Source organism: Tasmannia lanceolata, unplaced genomic scaffold (assembly GCF_043159265.1).
Source record: "Tasmannia lanceolata isolate RefF3 unplaced genomic scaffold, GAP_Taslan_0.1 ptg000008l, whole genome shotgun sequence".
Taxonomy (NCBI): domain Eukaryota; kingdom Viridiplantae; phylum Streptophyta; class Magnoliopsida; order Canellales; family Winteraceae; genus Tasmannia; species Tasmannia lanceolata.
Window position 1 is genome coordinate 1,464,975 of NW_027518685.1, and position 23,834 is coordinate 1,488,808.

General features: G+C 40.8%; 1 protein-coding gene and 1 non-coding gene across 2 annotated transcripts; one reads left to right on the top strand and one right to left on the bottom strand.

The window, feature by feature from the left end:
• Nucleotides 1–7,252: 7,252 nt before the first annotated feature.
• Nucleotides 7,253–16,960, top strand: LOC143883870 (uncharacterized). The gene is made up of 9 exons (XM_077387190.1): nucleotides 7,253–7,505; nucleotides 7,870–8,633; nucleotides 8,742–8,930; nucleotides 9,060–9,168; nucleotides 9,290–9,348; nucleotides 9,430–9,604; nucleotides 9,726–9,799; nucleotides 12,931–13,276; nucleotides 16,371–16,960. Exons 1-9 carry the CDS (start codon nucleotides 7,388–7,390, stop codon nucleotides 16,607–16,609), a joined length of 2,073 nt encoding a protein of 690 aa, XP_077243305.1. The 5' UTR covers nucleotides 7,253–7,387; the 3' UTR covers nucleotides 16,610–16,960.
• Nucleotides 16,961–18,388: 1,428 nt separating this feature from the next.
• On the bottom strand, nucleotides 18,389–18,461 carry TRNAF-GAA (transfer RNA phenylalanine (anticodon GAA)). Its single transcript has one exon. It is a non-coding gene; the product is annotated as a tRNA-Phe (tRNA).
• Between the last annotated feature and the right edge of the window lie 5,373 nt (nucleotides 18,462–23,834).

Below are 23,834 nucleotides of genomic sequence, written 5' to 3' on the forward strand. Positions count from 1 at the left end.
CCTTGTTATATCTTTCCTTCCCTAAGCAGAGCACGGATGGATTGAAGATTTCTGTGATGCTACATTAGAAAGTTGTTGGTTCGAGCTATGCTCATGAATTAATTTTACCAGGCGATCAAAAGGATAATGAATACTTCCGGTGAATTGACTAGATGGTTTGCTTTATTGTTGCAATAGGGTGTGAAGACGCAAGTACGATTGCAAAAAATAGAAATGCTCGGAATATGTAGGGTGATTACATATTTACATTACAATCCGAAAAGAGAAATGCCTTTGTACTTCCCCATGACCAGGGGCGGAGCTACTTGTTGCATAAGGGGGGAAGTTTGCTTTATTGAGTTGGGAAAAAACTTCCAATAGAACCTTGCCACTTGGCAGTGGAATACCGGGTAAAGGTTACTTCTTTTTAAAAGAAAATCCGAAAAAGCAACTCGCTCGCCAAGTTCTTCTAAGGCTCAAAGCTAAAGCTACCTATGCACAATGTAACTTGAGGGATGAAGTTGGTCAACAACCAACCCAAAAAAGGAAAGTTCTTTTTGGAAGATAATGTTGCTTACCTAGCAAAGGTACTGCTGTAACTACTCCAAAAATAAAGGCAAAGGGATTAAGGGAAAGAAGGAATCGGGTGATATTATTTTTCCATGTGGGGACCACTGCTGTTAGTTTTGAATCGTTGAAAAGAGGAGATTTTATATGGTGTAAGCCCTTATAGTCCCTTATTTTTCAGAAAGTACTATACGGACCACACTATAGGATGATCCAAACCGTCCATATGGAAAGGCCATTAGGTAAATAGGTTGTGCCCCAAAAATCATTTCCATAGCACAACCTATTTACATTATGGCCCATCATATGGACTGTTTGGATCACGCCATACTGCAGGCCGTCCAGCAATTTTTAAAAAATAAGGGACTATAAGGGCTTACACAGTATAAAATCTCCCCACCATTCTATAGAGTGACTCCAACCTGAGAGGGGATATTGCCACGAATCGCATTTCGAGAAAATAATCAATTTTAATCTTGAATTTTATCAACTAGAACCTGGATTTTATAATCCAAGATTATAAAATCACAATTTTGGCTGATTAAATCCAAGTTTTTGCATATAATTTTATAAATTTATACTACGTAAAAGTGATTTGCTTAAAATTCAATTTTTTTAGCTTAAAATCTAGGTTTCGGCGTATAATATTATTATAAATGGGATTTGCTAGGGATCTGCCCTCCTTATGTATAAATCCTTGCTCCGCCACTTCCCATGACTAGGTTGTACTTTCGTGACTCGGTTGTGAATGCCGTTATTTCCTACGTAGTACAGAGACAAAACAGGCAACCGTTTGTTTTATCAGCTGTAACGCAGAGAAAGAGACTTAATAGGAGCCCAAATATGAAGAAATAGGTGCCCCATGCGACACGGGTTAGAGCATAAGCTAGTGATGCTTTCGGCTACCGGTGCTTCACTCTAACCTCGCAGAAATAATATTAGAGTATAAAACTCGGACTTCAGATTAGAACTTGTCTTAGATGAATGATTGATGGAGTTTGACTTTTTCTAAGTATTTCTGTTTGATGGGAACTGGGTGGAGATTCGAAAGCAACAGATGTACTTATACGATATGATCCAACCGTGGAAGGAAGTAGCACTCGGAGGAGAACTGTATAGTGCACAAGGATGGATAAGCAAAGCTTTCGAATGATGAGTTGTACATAAGTTGGCAGTTCCAAGCAATAATTATGTATGATGCCACTATATGAGAAACTCTTCGATGGACTCTGAAGAGGTGAGGTTATGAGACATTACATGTTTCCTATATGAGAAGCTCCGGATACTTCAATGAACACAATACTCAATCACAAGATTGTTTTTCTTTTTATTTTTTCCTTGTACTTCTCCTACGTAGCCCCAGAGATCCCACCCGTTATTTACATTTCCTCGTTTGTTTACATTTCAATGCAATTTACATTTTCAGCATCTTACTCTTCCTCACACACTTATAACCTTTACGGCTTTACGTGTTCGACAACTTTACCTTTCTAGAACAATTTACATTTCCAGCAAAATTTGCTTTTTCTTACCTATTCCAATGACCTAAGCCTACGTTCTACCTCTATTAAAACATTTGTCCTGCAAACTTACTTGGAGTCAAAGGAGGGAAACCCAGACCTCCATAATCACTTGATTCAGACAAGTGACCAAGTCAGCAAATGATGAACCTCGGTTCTAAGTGATCACATGGTTGGTTTGGTGCTTGGAGTCGAAAACTCGAAATTGGCCAAAGATGTGGAACCGTGATTGGTTCTGGCATGCCCATACGCATTGATTGTCAGCCAAAAGAAGTCCTTGGACAAGCTAAATCTCACCAACAGTTTTAAAATCTGGCTTTGAGCTAAAAAACAGCCACAACAAATCTTAGTCAATTTATTGAATAGTATGAGCGAGTACTCAGTTGGCTGGGCCACTACTCATTTGATGCGGTCGTAAGTAACTCGAGAGAGAGTATGGATTTTGGCTCTATAAGGGCCAAGGTAAAAAGAAGTCGACAATAACATTGGAGAGTTTTGAAATTATGCTTTTAATTACTAAAGAAAATCAAATAGTGTTTTAGTTTTACTTCGTGGAGTGAAACTCAGACTCGAATGAGTTCTTGGCCAAGTTTAAATCAAGTCGACTTGGGAAAACTTAAACAGAGTTTTGTGTGAACTCTCACTGATTAGTTAAATGTGCGGCAAGGTAATCCATTGAATTGTAATTCATTAGTGTCAATCCGGCTTGCTGTCAACCTTCGACCTACGCCACAGACAACAGGTTAGGGACCGACCAGAGTCGGAACTCCGGGGGAACCCTCCGACGCTTTAGTGGCTTATAAAGCCTCCGATTCGTCACTTTTTGTGGACCCACATAGGTGGACCCGCTATACGAACCAATGGGAGGCTATATAAGCCACTAAAGCGCAGGGAAGCTCAGCAGCGCACGCTTTTCTCTTTCGAAATGATATACTAGCCCACTTTTATTCCTGAGTCACCCCCTTCTGTTTTTAAGTTCATGGCTAGTGTTTAGTTCTCTGTTGATGGAGTATGATTCCTCTCCCTATTAGTCCCCTTCCTAATAAGGGTGATGAAGGCAACCTCGCAGATCAACGGCCCCTATCATCCACACGTGTGTCCTAAAAGTCTTCCACGTGGCTGATCGACTTAATTCTCCCACGAGCCGGTAGTTAATTAGGAAAAATTATTAAAAAATGCAAAGTTTTACTTATATTGTGAACAAAGGGTAGGGATTTTAAATTTATAAAAGAGGGTCTATCAGGTACGAAATTTTGGGTTTTAGGACAAATATACCACCTTGCTTTTCCCACCACTTTTTGAGCTCTAATCCCTATGTATTCTCACCTTCCCTAAGCTTTTCCAGCGTAAAAACTCCATTGGCAAGTTATCCAAGCTCCATTGCCATTGTAGTTCCCAAAAAAAAACTCCATTGCCAACGTTTCCAAGCTCTATTGCCAACGTGATAAAACTCTGATTTTCGTCGGATTTCTGACGTTTGTTTCGGACTTCCGACTCGGAAGTCCGAACCAACCTTCAGATTTCCGACGAAAACCAGTTGATTTGCCATTTATACTGGCTTTCATTCGGAAGTCCGACCATTGGTTCAAACTTCCGACTCGGAGTTTAAGGCAGGGTTCCCTAGTGGTTCCGGGGTATAAAATGTGGTTCCCTGGTGGTTCCGGGGTATAAAATGTGGCTCCCTAGTGGTTCCGGGGTAGAAAATGTGGTTCCCTAGTGATTCCGGGGTAGAAAATGTGGTTCCCTAGTGGTTTCGAGGTATAAGATGTGGTTCCTTAGCAGTTCCGGGGGATAAAATGTGGTTTCCTATTGGTTCCGGGGTATAAAATGTGGTTCCTTAGTGGTTCCGGGGTAGAAAATGTGGTTCCCTAGTGGTTTCGTGGTATAAGATGTGGTTCCCTAGTGGTTCCGGGGTAGAAAATGTGGTTCCCTAGTGGTTCCGGGGTATAAAATGTGGTTCCCTATTGGTTCCGGGATATAAAATGTGGTTTCCTAGTGGTTCCGGGGTAGAAAATATGGTTCCCTAGTGGTTCCAGGGTATAAAATGTGGTTCCCTAGTGGTTCCATGGTATAAGATGTGGTTCCTTAGTGGTTCCGGGGTATAAAATGTGGTTCCCTAGTGGTTCCGGGGTATAAAATGTGGTTCGTGGCACAAGATGTGGTTCCCTAGTGGTTCTGGGGTATAAAATGTGGTTCCCTAGTGGTTCTGAGGTAGAAAATGTGGTTCCCTAGTGGTTTCGTGGCATAAGATGTGGTTCCCTAATGGTTTTGGGGTATAAAATGTGGTTCCCTAGTAGTTCCGAGGTATAAAATGTAGTTCCCTAGTGGTTTCGGGATATAAAATGTTATTCCCTAGTGGTTCCGGGGTATAAAATGTGATTCGGAAGTCCCCGTCGGACTTTCGAATATTTATTCGGACATCCGAATATAATCCAAAAGCATAACGCATTCTACTGTCTGCGTTCACACTTTCGAATTTTGGTTCAGAAGTCCGAGTCGGACTTCCGAACAATTATTCGAACTTCCGAATTTAAGCCAGAAAGATACCCCATTGTTCTATCTTAGTTCGGACTTCCGAACAATGATTCAGACTTCTGAATCAAAGCAAGAAGAATACCCAATTCAATTGTTTCCCTTCGGACTTCAGACTTTTGGTTCGGAAGTCCGATCGGACTTCCGAGCGAGTTCAAAAATGGCAAAAAATAATTCCCATGTGCTTAAAAACCAATGACACAGTCATAAGCACTTTTACAACTAATTTCATACTATTAGAATACCGGAACCACAAGTAGCACTCTTGGAACCATAATTTAGACTCTTGGAACCACTTAGCACCTCAGAACAACTATAATATGGTTCTGAAGTAGTTTCGGGGCTAATGTAATGGTTCCAAAAGGTTTAAAACACTCATGATCAGTTTCAAAACCAATGTCATACTATTAGAATGTCCCAACCATAAGTAGCACTCTTGGAACCACCATTTAGACTCTTGGAACCACTAAACACCTCGGAACAACTATAATACGGTTCCCAAGTGGTTCCGGAACCTATGTAATGGTTCCAAAAGGTTTAAAACACTCATGATCAGTTTCAAAATACTATTAGAATGTCCCAATCACAAGTAGCACTCTTGGAACCATCATTTAGACTCTTGAAACCACTTAACACCTCGGAACAGCTATAATATGGTTCCCAAGTGGTTCCGGAGCCTATGTAATGGTTCCAAAAGGTTTAAAACACTCATGATCAGTTTCAAAATACTATTAGAATGTCCCAATCACAAGTAGCACTCTTGGAACCATCATTCAGACTCTTGAAACCACTTAACACCTCGGAACAACTATAATATGGCTCCCAAGTAGTTCCAGAGCCTATGTAATGGTTCCAAAAGGTTTCAAACACTCATGATCAATTTCAAAATACTATTAGAATGTCTCAATCACAAGTAGCACTCTTGGAACCATCATTTAGACTCTTGAAACCACTTAACACCTAGGAATAACTATAATATGGTTCCCAAGTGGTTCCAGAACCTATGTAATGGTTCCAAAAGGTTCAAAACACTCATGATCAGTTTCAAATATACTATTAGAATGTCCCAATCACAAGTAGTACTCTTGGAACCATCATTTAGACTCTTGGAACCACTTAACACCTCAGAACAACTATAATATGGTTCCCAAGTGGTTCCGGAGCCTATGTAATGGTTCCAAAAGGTTTAAAACACTCATGATCAGTTTCAAAATACTATTAGAATGTCCCAATCACAAGTAGCACTCTTGGAACCATCATTTAGACTCTTGGAACCACTTAACACCTTAGAACAACTATAATATGGTTCCCAAGTGGTTCCGGAACCTATGTAATGGTTCCCAAGTGGTTCTGGAACCTATGTAATGATTCCAAAAGGTTTAAAACACTCATGATCAGTTTCAAAACCAATTTCATACTATTAGAATGTCCCCATCACAAGTACCACTCTCGGAACTATAATTTAGACTCTTGGAACCACTTAACACCTCAGAACAACTATAATATGGTTCCCAAGTGGTTCCGGAGACTGTGTAATTTTTCCAAAATGTTTAAAACACTCATGATCAATTTTAAAACCAATTTCATACTATTATAATGTCCCAATCACAAGTAGCACTCTTGGAACCACCATTTAGACTCTTGGAACCACTTAACACCTTGGAACAACTATAAAATGGTTCCCAAGTGGTTCCGGAGCCTATGTAATGGTTCCAAAAGGTTTATCAGTTTCAAAATACTATTAGAATGTCCCAATCACAAGTAGCACTCTTGGAACCATCATTTAGACTCTTGGAACCACTTACCACCTCGGAACAACTATAATATGGTTCCCAAGTAGTTCTATGTAATGGTTCCAAAAGGTTTAAGACACTCATGATCAGTTTCAAAACCAATTTCATACTATTAGAATGTCCCCATCAAAAGTACCACTCTTGGAACCATAATTTAGACTCTTGGAACCACTTAAGACCTCGGAACAACTATAATATGGTTCCCAAGTGGTTCCGGAGACTATGAAATTTTTCCAAAATGTTTAAAACACTCATTATCAGTTTTAAAGCCAATTTCATACTATTGTAATGTCCCAATCACAAGTAACACTCTTGGAACCATAATTTAGACTTTTCGAACCACTTAACATCTCGAAACAACTATAATATGGTTCCCTAGTGGTTCCAGGGCCTATGTAATGGTTCGAAAGGTTTAAAACACTCATGATCAGTTTCAAAACCAATTTCATAGTATTAAAATGTCTCCATCACAAGTACCACTCTTGGAACCATAATTTAGACACACTTGGAGCTATGTTTATCACCCAAGTAGTTTAGTAAGTAATGGTATTTTTTTTCCCAAAGAACAATGGCTGTTTTTTACGTTGGCAATGGCTGTTTTTCTCACGTTGAAACTTGCTTGGGGAAGAAGAAAGAAAAGAAAAGGTGGTAGGTGAAATAGCTTTGGGATTAGAGCCTACATGGCTTAGGGAGGTATTTTCGTCCTAAATGGTCTATTTTCGTACCTATGGCCCTATTTTTTATAGATTTGAAATGTCCACCGTTCATAATTTAGTTTCTAAGAGGAAGCTTAAACTTAAGGGAGCCCTTGCAAAAAGAGGTGAAAGGGCTCCCCCATTGGCTGGGGAGCCCTTTCACCTCTTTTTTGGAAGGGCTCCCTTCAGTCTAGAATTCCTCTTTTTAAAATGATTTTCCCTTTATAGATATCGGAGGAAGCTTGCTTAGGCTAAACGTCAGTCTTTCTCTCTCGCTCGTTCCCGCGGACTTCATTTCTCCATGGCTTCGGAGAAGCAACCAGAGGCCAAGAAGGCGAAACTCGGCATTGGCCCCACTAATTCTCAGAAATCCGACCCCAAATCTTGTGTTGGACTCAATCCCGCCGATTGCAATCTAGGTAAACCGATTACTCTTCTTCAACTGGAAATCCCCCATCTAGGGTTTATCTTTTGTTAAATTTCCTTTTGAGTTTTCTCACTTATGCCTTACCTTACTCGAATTCTAGGGTTTCTGAAAGATAGTAACTCCGTTTTTGCGTCTTTTCTTCTGTCTATTGCCTCTGATATTGAGGAGTTTCTTGTTTTTCAATTTATTTTACTAGATTTCAATGTGGAAGGAGATGGTCTCCAAGTTCTTATGCCCTACCCTACCCGTACTTGAATTCTAGGGTTTCGGAAAGATAGGAACTTTCCTTTTTTTGTGGCTTTTCTTCTATTTCCTCTGATATTGATGAGAGTTTTGATTTCAATTCATTTTACTAGATTTCAATGTAGAAGGAAATGGTCTCCAAGGTCGCGCGCTTTGTGATAATGGGTTTGCGTATTGCTGGTCTGGTGCGCGTGGAATTATCGGTATAACCGGAGGGAAGTATTGCTTTGGTTGCAAAGTCATTTCGGAGCAGACCGTTAATATGGAAGATACTCCTGTGGATCAACAACATGTGTGTCGTGTCGGTATCTCGAGAGGGGATGATGAGGTTGGAAACCTTGGAGAAAGCGCCCATAGCTTCGGCTTTGGTGGTACAGGGAAGTTCTCGAATTCGGGGAAATTTTCAGATTACGGTACGAAGTTTGGTGTGGGTGATACAATTGTTTGTGCCGTGGATCTTGAGACTAGGCCATTGGCTTCAATTGGATTTTCGAAGAATGGGAAATGGTTGGGGATTGCTAGACAATTCGATGCAGGGCCACGGGGTCTTGGGGTGGTGAATTGTCCAGTGAGAAAGCTACCATGGGAGTGTGCATTGTTTCCGCATGTTCTGTTGAAAAATGTTGTGGTTCAGGTGCAGTTTGGTGTTGATGATGGATTGGTTCCAGAAGAAGGATATAAGCCTTGGAGTTCAGCAATTGAAGATGGAAATGCGATAATGGGTCCCTCGTTTTCTAGTCCCAAGGATTGTGAAGTATTAATGATGGTCGGTTTGCCTGCTTCTGGCAAAAGTACTTGGGCAGAGAAATGGGTGAAGGAGCACCCCGAAAAACGCTATGTTTTGCTTGGAACAAACCTAGCTCTGGAACAAATGAAGGTTTGTGGTTCTAGAAGTTTATATTATTCTTTGTCATATTCTACAAAATGAACTACTGGTATATATCGATTTTATTTCCCGTATCATCTCTTCTTGTGCTTTCTGCAGGTACCGGGACTGTTGCGTAAGCAGAATTATGGTGAACGTTTTGATCGCTTGATGGATCGAGCCACATTAATATTTAATACGTTATTGGCTAGGGCTGCTAAGACGCCTCGTAATTACATTCTCGATCAAACAAACGTTTATAAGGGTGCTCGTAAACGTAAAATAAAGCCATTTGTAAACTATCAGAAGGTAGCTTCCAAAACTTGATAGCCAGTTTTATATGGGATTTGGTAGCCTTCATCTTTGATAAACTTGTGCGTGTAAATTCCATTTTAGAAACACACAAACTGCTGATTCCCATGATATGATGTATATTAGATTGCAGTGGTTGTTTTTCCGACACCAGATGAGCTGAAGTTTCGAGCAGAAAAAAGATTTAAAGAAATGGGAAAGGAGGTGCCTGCAGATGCAGTGAATGAGATGTTAGGTATCCATTAACATTTCAAAGAACATAGTGCTTGCATTTTTTTATTTTTTATTTTTTTCAGCACAACTTATGTTTTGAGTATTGGGGGTCCTAAATGTGGCCTTTATTCTGTGCTTGTCAGCCAACTATGTCTTGCCAATGAGTAAGGACATGCCTGGTGCAGATGAGTTTTTTGATGAGGTATTTCTTCAAGAACTTAGGCCCCTTGGTTTTATTTCATCAACCCCAATACTTCATTGACACCTGGATCAATATTTTAAGGTCATATTTCCGGAGTTGAACAGGGGAGAGTCACAAAGACATTTGGATGAAATGAAACGTGCACTAGGATCTACTTCCAATTTGAATACAAAGAGCGATTTCTCATTATATTCTCGGGAAAGTTCGGTGCAGTCATTTAATAGCCCTTCAGCCCAGAACCGGGAAGCTTTATCAGGTTTTCTCTCTAGAGTTCATGGTGTTTTAGTTGTGATTAGCTCACCTTCTGGTCTTGTTATCCTTTTTTGCTGTATCAAATGGACGTATGGATGTTCTGACGATTATATCATATGTTGCAGCGGTTGGCAGGCACTGGCAAAATTCGCCTTCATCTCTCCCACCTCCACGATATGATCTTTCCAGTCCCCAACAAGTAAGTGGCAATTGTGGATAGTATCTTAGGTTTTCCATATTTGAGTTATGGAATGGGCTCCTTTTTTCTACTTCGCTTCATTATGGAGGGGGTTCTTGGGATACAATAACTGGTTGGCTAGTAATGATAAGCGATAGTTAGTCCTTTGTTTATTTATTCAAGTTTTACTTCTATAGTGATCCCCTATTCTTTCATTATTTTTTCCTCTTTGTAGCTTGATTCATTTCCCCTTAATTTTCATTGGCTGGAAACACCCCAGATGAAGTTTACACATTTGCTGAACCAACTATTCTGCAGTAGAAGCCAGCCGCAACAGTAACCAAACATGAAATATGTGATATCCTTCATTTTACAACCACTGACTCCTAGAAAATGACCAACCAGAATCACAGATCCACCAACGTCACTAGACATCATGTCATTATGGTTCATGAATATTGCCCAATTAATGTCTTGTAATGAAGGACAGCGGACCATGACCAATTGTTAAGGTGCTCATTTTGTATGTTATTTGACCATCAATCTCAAGTGATCCAAGCAGATGCAAAAATCCATTGTCATTGTATCCCCTAAATTAGGAAATACCCTTGTGGTGCGTACATCTAGGATTAGTGTATGCTTATGACTTATGAGACTGGAAATTTGTGTTATACACCTGCGAAAGAATACAAAGACCTGTACATGTGAATCTAAGCAGAGATCATTCCTTGGAATCGAACAAAGGGAAGCTCGTAATCAAAGAGATTGGATCTGTAGTAATTGCGGGACATGGAAATTTTGTTGGCTGGAGTTCTGTTCTAGGTGCAGGTGACTTTTTCAGGCTTTTGCTCCCAGAAGCGTCCTGGAGATGGTGAAATCTAAACGTGAGAGGTCTAGTGAAGCCGACATAATAAGAGAGTGAGAAAAATGCTACTGAAAAGTAGAGAATGCGCGTGGGAGATTAGATTTACGGGCAATGTCATTTTTCTAGCTTCAGGCGTCATGTGATATGCAATATATATGGTAAGATCTACTCCAAGGTTGCCAGAGCGGGAGTCGAAAGCGGGAATCGAAGGCTCCCGGAATGGTCGGAAGCAGGAATCGTGAAGTCACCGGAGAGTCGTCGGGGAGTCGCTAGAGATTCATCGGGGAGTCGCTGGGGAATCGTTGGGAGTTGGAAATCGCCAAGGAATCTCCAGGGGATCGCCGCAAAATCGCGTTCCACATAACATTAAACCGCGGTTCCCAAAAGTGGGAATCGCGTTTACGGAGAATCATAAACCACGATTCCCAAAAGTGGGAATCGGGTTTCCGGCGAATCCAAACCAGGATTCCCAGTTTTTGGGAATTCGAGAAGAATCCCATTTCGGATTCGAGAATCCGGGGAATCGAGGTTCCCCATTCCCAGGGAAGAATCCTGCTTCCTTGATCTAGTCTAATAGGGATATGAATGCTTCGGGGAGCTTAGTCCAGGACGGGTGTCATTTTGGCAGTTCCTGGGCATTTCCTATAGATCCCCTTCTGAGTCTCATAGATCAGGGTGGAAATAGGGTTGTTCCAAATTCTTCCGCAAAGCAGGGTGAGTTCCATCTCTTCGATTAGTAGATGCCAATCTTGAAACTGAAGAATCTCTGCTCTTGTCTCGTATGGCTATTATGATCATCACACCTACAATTGTAACAGCCACAAACACCTTCCCTTCAACAAAGATTTTCATTAGTTTCATGCCCCTTTGTCCCTTTTCAACTATTTCAGGTGCCCTTTCAACGACCCTTTTCAACCCTTTGCTCCTTTTCAACTATTTCTGGTTCCCTTTCGACCACCCTTTTCTTTCCCCGTTTCCTTCCAATTTACCCAATACCTCACCATTACCTTTCCCTAAGTAAAGCTTCCACTGCACCAGGTATCAAAGCTCTTCCACCACTATGCTATTCAGTGTTACTTAAGAGTTGTCTACATTCCTCCCAAGCAAAACCAAAAGAATATAGGGATTTGCCACACGCCACTTGACGCCCCCCCCCCCCCCTTCTCTCTCTCTCTCTCTCTCTCTCTCTCTCTCTATCTCTCTCTCTCTCTCTCACACACACACACACACACACACACACACACACACACACACAATAGACTCTGAACTGGAGAATCTGAAATTGGGTTTACACCCAAGTTCCCTTAAAACAACACCTGAAATACCCAACAGTTTAGTCTCCTGGATACTGAATATAAAGGGCTTATGAACATAAACAGCTCCTTAGTGTCAGAAATAGTGCTACAACATCATAGGGGCACTAACTATTATGAAGATCTGTCAGGGCCTGTATGTACCACCAAATCATAGAGAAAGAACAGTGTTGCGTTGTCTCCTCTTGTTTCCACTTGAAACATTTATCTTAGGTCTCAGGTAAGAGCCCTACTGCGTTATTACAGGTATCGTTGTTATCTCTAAAATCCAAATGGCGAAGTGCCCATTCTCAACACAGCTACACCAAACCAAATTCCCCCCACCTTATCATAGTTGCTCTTGAGACTTTGATATGAGTGCGTAGATCAAATACCGTAAGGACTTCAGTCCACATCATGCATCTTGCAGATAACTAAACTCGGACATGATAATGGCATCTACTACACCAACATTTATATAGATTAAATTGTGGGAGGCTATTCCATACAAATGCTTGGGGGGAGGCTATTCTCTCCAGCCATTTGATGCTATTTTTTGGAGATCTTATTTATTTTTTGCCTCCCTGTCTCTGTTGGAAAGTCTATGTTTTTATAAAATTAGATTCTTTAAGGCTATGTTTTTATAAAATTAGATTGTTTATTCAGGAAACATTTTAGTTCCAGTAGCATACTGGAAGAGTGATTGGAAGATATAAGGTTCTGTGTAATGTTGTTTCGATATGAAAAAGTAGAATTATGATTTTCTATGAGGTACCTTTAATTTTTTGCTTTGTACTTTGATATTCTTCGTTATTTAAGATACTTTATTTGCTTCAGGTGCTTTAAGTTGGTGCTGAATAGTTTCATTGACTTTTTAAAGAGAATGTTTTATAAAAAAAAGTTGGTTCTGTGGCATACTGGACGATATATTGGGGCAGATCTGTACTTATTACTTTGTAGATTTTGGAAGCTAATGTGTGTCTTGGATGCTGCAGGTGAGTCCAGCATATTCTGGGATTGGTTTATATGGAAAACCTGAAGTTTCTTCTGGCGGGCACCGATCTGTTTCAGGTGACCCTAGTCTGTCCCTCCCAAGGGATGACTCTTATGGGAATTATTCTAATTATGGCAGGAGTTCTCTACCTAGAGATAACCCTGATCCCTATGGGAGCTATGGTGGGTTTGACCGCTACAGCATACGTGACTTTGAAAGTCCAAGGGGTTCTGTCTCATACAACAGTCCTGGTGCACACCTTGGAGATCCTAGAATGAACCGAACTGATCTGCAAGCTCCAACGGAACCTCCATTTGAACATCGTAGTCCTTTCTCAAACACATATGGTGGGTCTTCTAACCTCCTATCCATCTTCTTCTAATTACCGGACCTATTTCAGATTTAACTTTTCATTATTGGCTTATTGCACATGCGACATGCTTGTTTTTTTGCCAGCACTAAATTTCCCTTTCTCTTGTTTGTTTTTTATTAATAAGCATGACTTTCCATATCTGCCGTTAATATCACATTGCTAATTAATGTGTCCCAAAGCATCATGAAGCAAAAATAAGAATATTGTTATCTCGTTCCATTTAGGTTTTCACTTGGAACATTACACCGATCCTCCTTACTGGTCCATATCGTGCCTTTCCAACGCGATGAAGCATCACAATAATGTAATTAATGATTGCAATAATTTAAGTGACATTAGAAACTACTCGTATAACTCCTCGGTAGTCTATCTTCCATTTGCCCCCTGGTTTAATCCATGGCTAATGATAACCTCTTAAGGTAATTTCGAGAATATGATCCCACCATCATATCTAGCATGTCATGTAGTCTGGGGTATCAGAAATCAATATTTAATCATGATCTTAATAATTGCATGCTATCAACACACATGCACCAACTTGCCAACTTCCATCCTCAGGCATATCAGTTGCCAATGTCTCCCCAATAATCTTTGGTAAGAATCCATATCCACAACATCATATAACACTTAATCTTATTCAAGATAGAAAAAGAATCAAGCAACACTTAGAAACCCTTACTACTCCTGTAAGCAATTGCTGGTGGGAAAGGCCGGAAAGGCGCTCCCGTTATCTTTATTAAGAGTCCAGTCCAGACCAGGGGGCATTGCTGGCACAAGGCCTAAGACCACGCGGTCAGCCTCCGACCTGGGTCCAGTAACCGGCCTAGGCGTCAACTCCCTTTCTGAGCCAAGCAACCTTGTAAAGTTAAGTATGTGATTCTGTCTTTAGCTTTGGTTTGTCGACCATGAGCTGCCCTGCCAGACAATATTCGCACAACTTCTGCTATCCATTGTCAAGTCACACGCATTCTGGTTCACTGGCATTGTGTACTAAATATAGTGTCAAAGCTAATCATTAGGTTCCCATGCCTTGTATATGGCTCGCCGAGACCTTCACTTTCTTGTGCATAAGTTGTATCATATTTTAGCATATCCAAGTTATCATTATATATTGTCTTTTCACTAGTTTATTATTCTCCATAACATTCTTTACCTATGTTTAAGAAATTTAAACAAGGGCAATCTGATGACACGTGCCCCAGCTGGTAACACTTGTAGCATATGAGCTTGGGATTATTGTGGTTTAGGAGAGCAATTTAGCTGCTTGCTCCACTTATTTAACCACATCTAAATTAGGAATGAAACTAATGGGTTGACTTGGAGGAGTCTTACGGTCCATAGAAGCTGTGTTCTATCTCCCCGTTTTATGCTTCTTCACCTTAGGCAGCATGATAGGTCTCCAGGCTCTGCCCTATTTTTATTAATGAATCTTTGCCATTAAAAAAAGGATTCTTCCAACTGTGCTTCCATTTTTCTTTGCTAACTGAACTGCATTGGAGACAGTCAAAGACTGGTTGTAACTTGACGAGATTGTTCATGCTCACCACCCCAAAACATAACACGCCATGAGTTGATTTTCAGTTTATCAGATTATAAACTGGGTTTGAATGAGGCAGGAATGACTTGTGTACTCCTTTACGGATTTTTGTCCTTGCCTCGAGGTTTGGGATTATCACTGTTTAAAAACCTGTTTACTCCACAGATTTATCCTCAGATGAATCGTTTACTCACCTGAGTCAATGCTTTTATTTTCCTCCAAGCCTGGTTGTCCTATCAGGTCAATCAAAACTCCTTTGACTCGCTCAAGCTAGATCACCTCAATCATTGATTCATCTTTATTACTGCTGCTGGGTTGTATTTCCCTTTTTTTCTAAGACAACTAGCATGCACGTACAACCAAGTTTTCCAAAATTCTGAACTCCATATGAACTTGATAAAGGCCCAATGTTATTTTGACTCAAAACTTGGTTGAGTATTGCACCAAGTTTTGACTTTAAAAAGCTTGTTGTATTCCAGCTCTTTGAATTCCTTGAATGCTGAGTGTCTACTTGGTCACTTTTTTTTCCGTTTCTTTTCAAGTCTCCAGTGCACTCAAGTGAGTTATCATGAGTTCTGTAAAACGGGTTCTTTATTTCAAACTGACTATCAATGAGTCAACTCAGATAGTTTCAGCCTCCACTATATGGATTACTGTTCTTCAAGCTTGGATGCTTGTGACCCGATGCTTACAAGCCAAAACAATATGCAAAAATGCAGCTAAGCAATGTGATTGGAAGGTTCGAACTTTCCAAATATGTGCATATTGTGGAATATCTCATTGTGGTTTCTTTCCAAATCTGTGCATATTGTAGAAGATCTCATTTTCTTGTTCCTCTTAGTACTCTTACCGGTGGTCCTTACCATTTGGCTGTAGACATTTGTATCTCTTTAGTAATTGATTGAGAGAATATATCGCAATCTAGGGATTGTTATGGTTTCCAGTTTAGTGAGAAGTAGAAATTTACTCTTTGAAGGGGTGCAATGATAGTTTTTTACTCCACGTGTAAGTTTTGTGTCATTAATTACTTCCGTCATTAGATGGATGGGTGGTAGTAGACCTCATCTGTGGATTCGCAAAATTTATTGATGAGATCAAGATAGAGTGGAGAGGCTTTCGATTGCTTTCTGCATGTACGTCGTTCGGCTACTAGTGAGGCTGATCGGCACCAGTGCTGGGGTGAACCGAGGGTCTTTGTAGATTTTTTATTATCTTCCTCTATGATCAGGTATCTAATACAATTTGCACTAGTTCAAAAAACCAAAACACTACTCCCGTTAATTAATCAAAACTTATATTGAAAAAAACATTCATTAACTCGGTTGTCCAAAAAATCTGGGTTTTTTTTTGTACTGGCAAGGCATTCTTTAACCTTCCTGGTTATTACTGTAGAACTCAAGATTCATTTAGTTGGAGTCTGGTTATACCCAGCAGGATTCATTTCTCTACTTGCATATGCGATAATTTCTGTATTGTTATTTCATCCCCAGTAAATCACTCCCTTGGAAATGAAAATCAATGGTTTTTGCAGGTTCTCCACGCGGAGTTACACCCCCAATGTCTTCGCCTTTGTATGGGAACTCCCCGTTCACACTGCCTCCGAGACCTTTGCCTTCGTATAGGGACTCCCAGTTCACACCTCCGAGGCCTTTGCCTTCGTATGGGGACTCCCAATTCACACCTCCAAGACCTTTGCCTCCGTATGGGTACTCTCCAATCAGTGAACGAAGGCAGTCTGATGGATATCCTCCAAGTTCCAGGTATTACTAACTCTACAAATCTTAGCGAGAGGCCGCCTTGTATTGAACTGAAGCTCATATATTCCCTTTTATACGTTCCCAACAACAACCCATAACTGTTTATAATAGTGTTTATGGGGCAAATATCTCATTCTTTGAAAGGGGTAGAATGGTTTGGAGCTGTAGGGTGAGTGGGTGACTAGTGATGGGGATGTGTTTTCAGCATGTTCCGCTTTTGTTGATTAAATATTCGCCCCATACGGAGATCTATTTAAAATAAGGGATTTGCTAGCGTCCATCGCAAAAGGCATTTCCCGGCCGCGAAATGCCTTCTGCGATGGATGCTAACAATTCCCTAAATAGAGGTTTATTTTTCCTTGTACTACTTTGCATCATATTCATATCCTCACTTAGACCTGGCAAACGGGTGGGGTCGGGCCGGGTCAACCCGCGGGTGATGCGGGTGCGGGTCAGGAAATGACCCGCATTTTTGCAGGTCAGAATTTAGGTGACCCGCGCGGACCGCAGGTGAGCCGGGTCAACCCGTGGGTCACCCGCAAATTCAAACAGTTGTTTATTTTGGGAAATGTTATCACTGGATTTTGATGAGGGCGGTATGGCCGGCACCGTGGGATGATCCAAACCGTCCATTAGATGGCCCACAGGCTAAATAGGTGTTGCCCCAAAAATCATTTCAATAGGTTGATCCTAACCTTCCGATCTATAGAGGGTTAGGATCAAGTGATCAACCCTCTAACATTCAAATCGGAGGGTTGGGATCAACCTATGGTGCTAGCCATAACCTATTCAGGCATCAAACCCTTAAAAAATAGATTAGCATGGCAAAATCACCATCATTTGCATTAGAAAAAAAAGCCATCTAACTAGATTAGCATAACAAAATCACCACCCTCAAAATAGCCAAGTGACCGGCGGGTTGACCCGACCCGTGTTTTTGCGGGTTGGGTCACACACGGGTTAGTTTTGACGGGTCACTAAAACTCAGTCCCGTGCCCGTAAATGGGTCGGTTCGACCCACAGGCACGGTTTGCCTTTGCCAGGACTATCCTCACTCATGCCCTCTTAATTCTCCCTCTCCCATTCTCCCTACGCCCCTCTCTCAACACTTGGTAAGCAAATATTCCATGACAAAAAAATTCATGGTTGCAAACATGGCCTAAATCTGAAATCGGTGATCGCAATGCATTACTTGCATTGTGGACGGCCCGTGGAGCTGTATCTCTAGTTTTTTTTAAAAAGGTGCAGCAGGGCCTACATTAATGGATGATCTAAACCAGTAAATTTTTTTATTTTTCGAACCTACTAGACGTGCAACTGTGCAAGATACTGAAAATCGGAGGATCTATATTCTTTTTTTTGGTGATGATCGGGATTTTGATGTGGTGGGCCGCAACAAAAAAAGGTGTAGCAGGGCCCACATGAATGGATGATCTAAACCATTATTCGTTCGCAGCCTATAATGAAAATCAGAGGGTCTAAGATCTTTTTCTTTAATGCCCCAGTCTAAAAAATGAATGGTGATGATCAGGTGGGCCATAAACAAAAAAGGTGTAACAGGGCCCACATTAATGGATGATCTCTAAACCATTGATTTTTTGTAGGTACTAGATAGGCAAGAGAATGAAAACCGAAGGGTCATAGAACAAGGCCTTAAAAATGAAAACAAAATGGGCCTATGGAGTTGGCCCCGTCACAATGGACTAAATAATGAAACTCGTCTAAATAAAGGCCTCAAAAATGAATGGGATCTGGTGGGCCATAGCCGATGCTAATCAATGGTGTCGAAAAATGCGGTGAGCGTGGATCGAACACGCGACCTTCAGATCTTCAGTCTGACGCTCTCCCAACTGAGCTATCCCCGCTTTCATGCTACTCTCACCCATGTTTTAAATTATTACTTTAAAACATTGTTTACTTCTTAAAATGTTGGCTTAATCAACCTGTCCAGGGAGATATCGACCGAATAGAAAGATTGGATTTGGGAATAAAACCAAACTTTAGGAAAGGTTGGGGATATCATTTTCCATGGATTTTTTTAAATAAATTTTTTTCCAAACCTACTAGATTCGTGGACTATTATTTTCCACGAAAATAAATTTCCCTAGATCCAAACACCCCCACCATGTAGGAGAAGCATGATAAGTGTCAGCCTTGTTTTCCTTTCGGAAGGTTTTCTCTTTACCTTTACCCAATCTTATCCTGGAAAGCTGAAAAGGATAACTTTTCGTATCGTCAACTTTTTCCCGAAATGTGTTCGGTGTCTTTTTTAATTCGGTGTTTTTCCGACGTTTGCAAAAGTCCAATACTTTAATGAGATGGTTCATGGTACTAGTTAGAGTACCAATAATTCTGAGCATGTTTCGATGATTCGTATAGCCTCAGCCCTCAGGCTAACGTGGATCCCAAAAGAAATGAACCGTGCATGGTTATTTATAAGCTTGTTTTGAAGATCCCGATATATGTGGCATGTTGGGCCACATCCAATAACGATATATCGGCCAAACTAGAGGAAAATCCAGGCCCTTATATTCCTTATCCAATCTAACGTATGATATCCTGGCACTCGAAGGGAATGTTTTTTATGGAAGTTAACCAGAGTCTGGATCCTTTGGAAGGAGAAAAATGCACGTACCTTGACTAATAGAGCCAAAAAGCACCTATTCTTCATATTCCAGGATCACTTCTCTTGTTATATATCTTGGGTGAGATCTCTTCCTAATTTCACTTTGTTCTCGGCGATAGACATTAAACGTTGTTTGAAGGAAATATGCTCGCGCAAGGTTCGTAAAGAGAAGGTGGCTCCCAGACGAGCTCCCCTGAACCTGGAGAGGTGAAGCTTAACTTTAATGGCTCTAGCTTGTATAATTCGAGTCTGTAGGCATAGGTGGCCTCATAAGAGACAACAAGTCGAGCTTGGTTAAATAGGCCTTCACGGGATAGACAAACTTTTGGCGGATAGGAATATGCATTCTCTCATTGTGGAGGGAGATTCCATGAACGTGATCAGATGGCTGAATAGGAGATCGACTCATCTGGGTCAGCCAACAGAAGCAAATTGGCTTCCTCATGACGGTGTAGCAAGATCAGTTCTAGAGATTATTTTCTTTATCATTTCCACCCTTAATTGATTGTCAATGTTCTTATTTTGTGATCTTGTTTTTTAATCTTTTCTTAATGATCTTCTCGGCCGTAGCTTTGCCTCTTAATAAATTTCTCATCATTTCAAAAAAAAAAAAAAAAAAAGCCTTGATGGTTTGGTTCAAGAGCCTAAGATCATCTGATCATGATCAAGGTGTTCTCAAATGTACCTTTCATATCAACGGATCCAGTTGCATAAACAAGACAGTACTCATTAAGTATCTTTCAGGAAAGGGAGATGATTTTTTCACCCCCGTGCACGATGAGCCCCTCCAACATGAATTGTGGGCAGACTTTAACGCCTTTTGACGTCAAATCACGTTCAAAGGGGGGCACATTATCCTTCTTCTTCTTTTTGTTGGGGAGGGGGGGGGGGGGGGTTGCAGGTTGATAAATTGAGATCGGTCTATCGGTCCATCTCAGCAGTCAAACTTATCATTGGCCAATCTATCTATCTATTAGGCCGCTTCTATGGGTGGGCCATTCCCCCAAAATATCTCACATTAGTCGCGGATCTTCAAGGTCTATGATACGATTGTGTTATGGTTGTCCCCAACAACCCTCTTATTATTGCCTTGTGAGCCTAAACATTGTGTAGCCCACCGCATGTGGTAGATGAAAAATGGGCCGTTGCTTTCAAAAAGTCTATCCACATCAGCAACCACCGTAGTCCCCACTGCATGCTGTTCAACTCTATACTTGTGTCATATCTGGAGCAATGGAGGGGTGGGATTTGCCCTCAGCGACAACACCCACCCCCCATCTCGTTGTCATTTAAGCCTTTGTTTCCTGGCCAACAGGCACCTAAAATGACACTTGGTCATTTCATAGTTTGGCAACTATGAAATGTTTTTCCTCGCATAGAGAGGGATAGGAAGAATGGGAAACGAAGACAAACGAGTAACAAGTGGTGAGAGAGGGGGTAAAAGGAGTAGGAAAGGAAGATAAACGAGAAGCACAAAAAGATGGTCCTAAGTGGCTGAAAAATACGAGATAAAATACTCTGTTTGGATTAGTTCTTCTTTTCCCCATTTTTCGGCCACTCCTCACCCTCCCCTCTCAATTCTCTCCCCCTCCCTCTCTCCTTTTGTAGACTTATAAATGATCAAATTGTTAGGTTTTTTCTATGACTTAAAATTAAAATTGCTTTAATTACCTTTTTCTATTTTCTCTCATTTTTTGGTAAGTTACAAATGGGAGAGATTTTTGGAACGTATGAAACATCCTCTCTTTTAATATCTCTAACGGCTTTCTCTACTGACATATAGATATGTGTGAGAAAGCACGCCTGCTTCTTCCTAATATCTCTTCCCCAAAAATATTAATTTCTCCCTTTGAAAACCCCCCCGATGGATTTTTCCTTTGGATCTTTATCTTTTATTTTTATTGTGTTTGCGATATGGGTGATTGACGAGTTCGTGAGATCAATTCTCTGCACGGAAGAGATCTTGAAGGATGGTTGAATCTTGGGAGCTAAACGCCGGTGAACCCAGTTTAGACGAAGGCGTTTTGACTCTAAAGAGAGCGCCATTTCTGACGTGCCTCAATCCTTTCAAACAGGCTGTTTCTAACAGTTTCTTGATCTATATATTTTAATTAATTTGCTTGATTATGGTTAGATCTAATACTAAATATTAATAGAAAATTCGTTAAAAAAGATTTCTTAACAAATTTCTCCATCAATTAACACTAAATCTATCGGCGTAGGAAGCTTTTAAACACAGGAAAACTTAATTTTTCTTTCCCACGAGCTTAAGCCAAGATCCTAGTTACTAGATTTCGATGGTGACGAATTTAAATTCTAGAGTTTTAGAAAATTTTACCACAAGAATATCTGGAAGATAATTGGGGGTGCAACTTGGGTTGGGTTCAACCAGAAAAAAAATCACAGGTTGGGTTGTGTTTGAGTCGGGTCGGGTTTGGGTTCGGGTTGGGGAAGTTGAACCCGAGGTGCGGTCGGGTAGGGTTCAGGTTGAGGTATCGGGCAATCCGACCCGCATCATAACCCGACATTTAAAAAAAAAAATTACCTTTTTTCAGTTTTGTATTTTTTAGAACATAAAACCTTAGATGGATCTTCTCAATTGGAAGATCTCCTATATGGAGAATACACATTCCAGTTGACCGAGCCTAATTCGAATTGTTTTGTTCCGAAGCAAAGATATCCACGGGGGCCGGTTCGTCCTATTCAGATATTCCCGACCAAGAGGTACTGGATTCTCTTTCGGATAGGCCCTGAAAGGAGAAGGAAGGCTAGGGGAAAGAAATGCAATCACCACTTCAAGCATGATTACCAGCAAGATCTAACCATAACAAGGTCAACCCGACCAGAATTTGGAAATCAGTCGGGTTCGGGTTGAGATATTAATTGTTTAAGTTGGGTTGGGTTAGCTTCCATTAGGTTGAGAGCCGGGTACAGTCGGGTTCGGACGATTTAAAGTTTTGGGTTCGGTTCGGGTTGGCTTCAACCCAACCCAACCCCACCCGACTGCACCCATAACGATAACAATTGCTTGATCCACTTCCCACTTGGTGTTCGATGTTTCTCAAAGTAGTGGCTCGTTGGATTGCATGGACAATGGCAAAGGAAGAAGAACTTTTCTTCTTGATGGAATCCAATCCCAAAGTTCAAAAATCAGATGCTAGAACCTTTGATTTCTAGAGTTTCTACAAACTAGAAGAGAGAGAGAGAGAGTGAGTGATGGAAAACGTTTAAGCACAAAAAAGCTTTTGGAGTAATTGGTTGTTTCACATGGTATGAGAGCTTCTTGCCTTCTTTCCGGTTCAAAAAACCCAACAACTCCTTGATATTAAAAATCCCCGTGAACCCATCAAAAAATAAATCCACGTGCACGGCCAACCTAAAAGAACGGCCACATGTGCCACACGGATAGCCGACCAAAAAATGAGGGGTCATACGTAAGGGGGAATGCTGACCTATAAATGATCAAATAACACCAACTCTAAGAAGATATTTTCTCAAGGCATATACATCTTCCAGATAATTATTCAATTTAATTGATAGTTAACACGTGGATAACACAACTTTAAGGGTGTGCTAGTTGCAGTCCAGTGCGATGCACAGGGCGAAGAAAAATTAGTATTTTAAAAAACTATCTATAACCCTCTCTCTATCTACAGAATTGCAATTTTTTTTTTTATAATTTCGTGTGTATCTATTCATAGAAGTCCAATAGGCATTTCTCTCCATAAATATAGCGTGTATCTAATCTATACACACAACTTCTATGTATTGTCTCTATTAAGAGAGAGAAAAATATACATGCCAGTTCTGTGTATAGACCCTTAATTTTAGGCGATATTTCCATTTCTTGATTTTAGCCTTTTTTTTTTCAAATCCAAAATAAGAAGCGTATTTTACTAATTTAGGAGATTTAATCTGTGGAGAGATATTATTTTAATCAATCCTTGATTTTTGGCGATTTTTCCATTCCTTGATTTTAGGCGTTTTAAATTCCGGGTGCCACATCCCCTTAACACGTTTTTAAATTTTGTTATTAAGGTTACGTGTGATAGAGGAATACGTGTGAAACGGTGTGCCACATCCCCTTAAATCCGTTATTAAATTTCGGAATGCAGTGGGGGTGACACGTGGCGCAGCCTCAGCTTTTCACATTTAGCTTTACATATATAGATATAGATAAGTGATAGCATGTTTTAGCTTTATGGTTTTGTACATTTTTATTGCTATAGAGTTCTTAGCAATTTTATTAGTGGTGCATCTTGGGTCGGGCTCAACCCAAACCCGACGGGTTCAACCTGATTTTGGCTCGGGTTGGGTTGGCATTTCCTCGGGTTGGGTTAGGAAAAGCCAACCCGATTTAATTTCGGGTTGGGTTAGGGTTGAGGCCTCTTGGCAACCCGAGCCCGCCCTCCGCCCTCTAATTTTGTCTTCATTTTCTATGGGTTATTGTGTTTTTCTATTTGCCTGACCCCATTTTGGTTAGATGGGTTGGGTTAGGGTTGAGAAATTTAGAGGCGGGTTGGTTTAGGGTTGACCATCCACAACCCGAGGCTTGGGTTGGATTGGGTTAGGTATGAGGGAATGCTATATCAGGTTGGGTTAGGGTTGGCCT

What these genes read in the sequence shown, in the direction of transcription:
- LOC143883870 (XM_077387190.1), top strand. Translation starts at nt 7,388, where the DNA reads ATGGCTTCGGAGAAGCAACCAGAGGCCAAGAAGGCGAAACTCGGCATT. An exon ending in CAGATGAGTTTTTTGATGAG is followed by an intron (nt 9,349 to 9,429) that starts GTATTTCTTCAA and finishes CAATATTTTAAG; the next exon opens with GTCATATTTCCGGAGTTGAA. An exon ending in TCCTTTCTCAAACACATATG is followed by an intron (nt 13,277 to 16,370) that starts GTGGGTCTTCTA and finishes TGGTTTTTGCAG; the next exon opens with GTTCTCCACGCGGAGTTACA.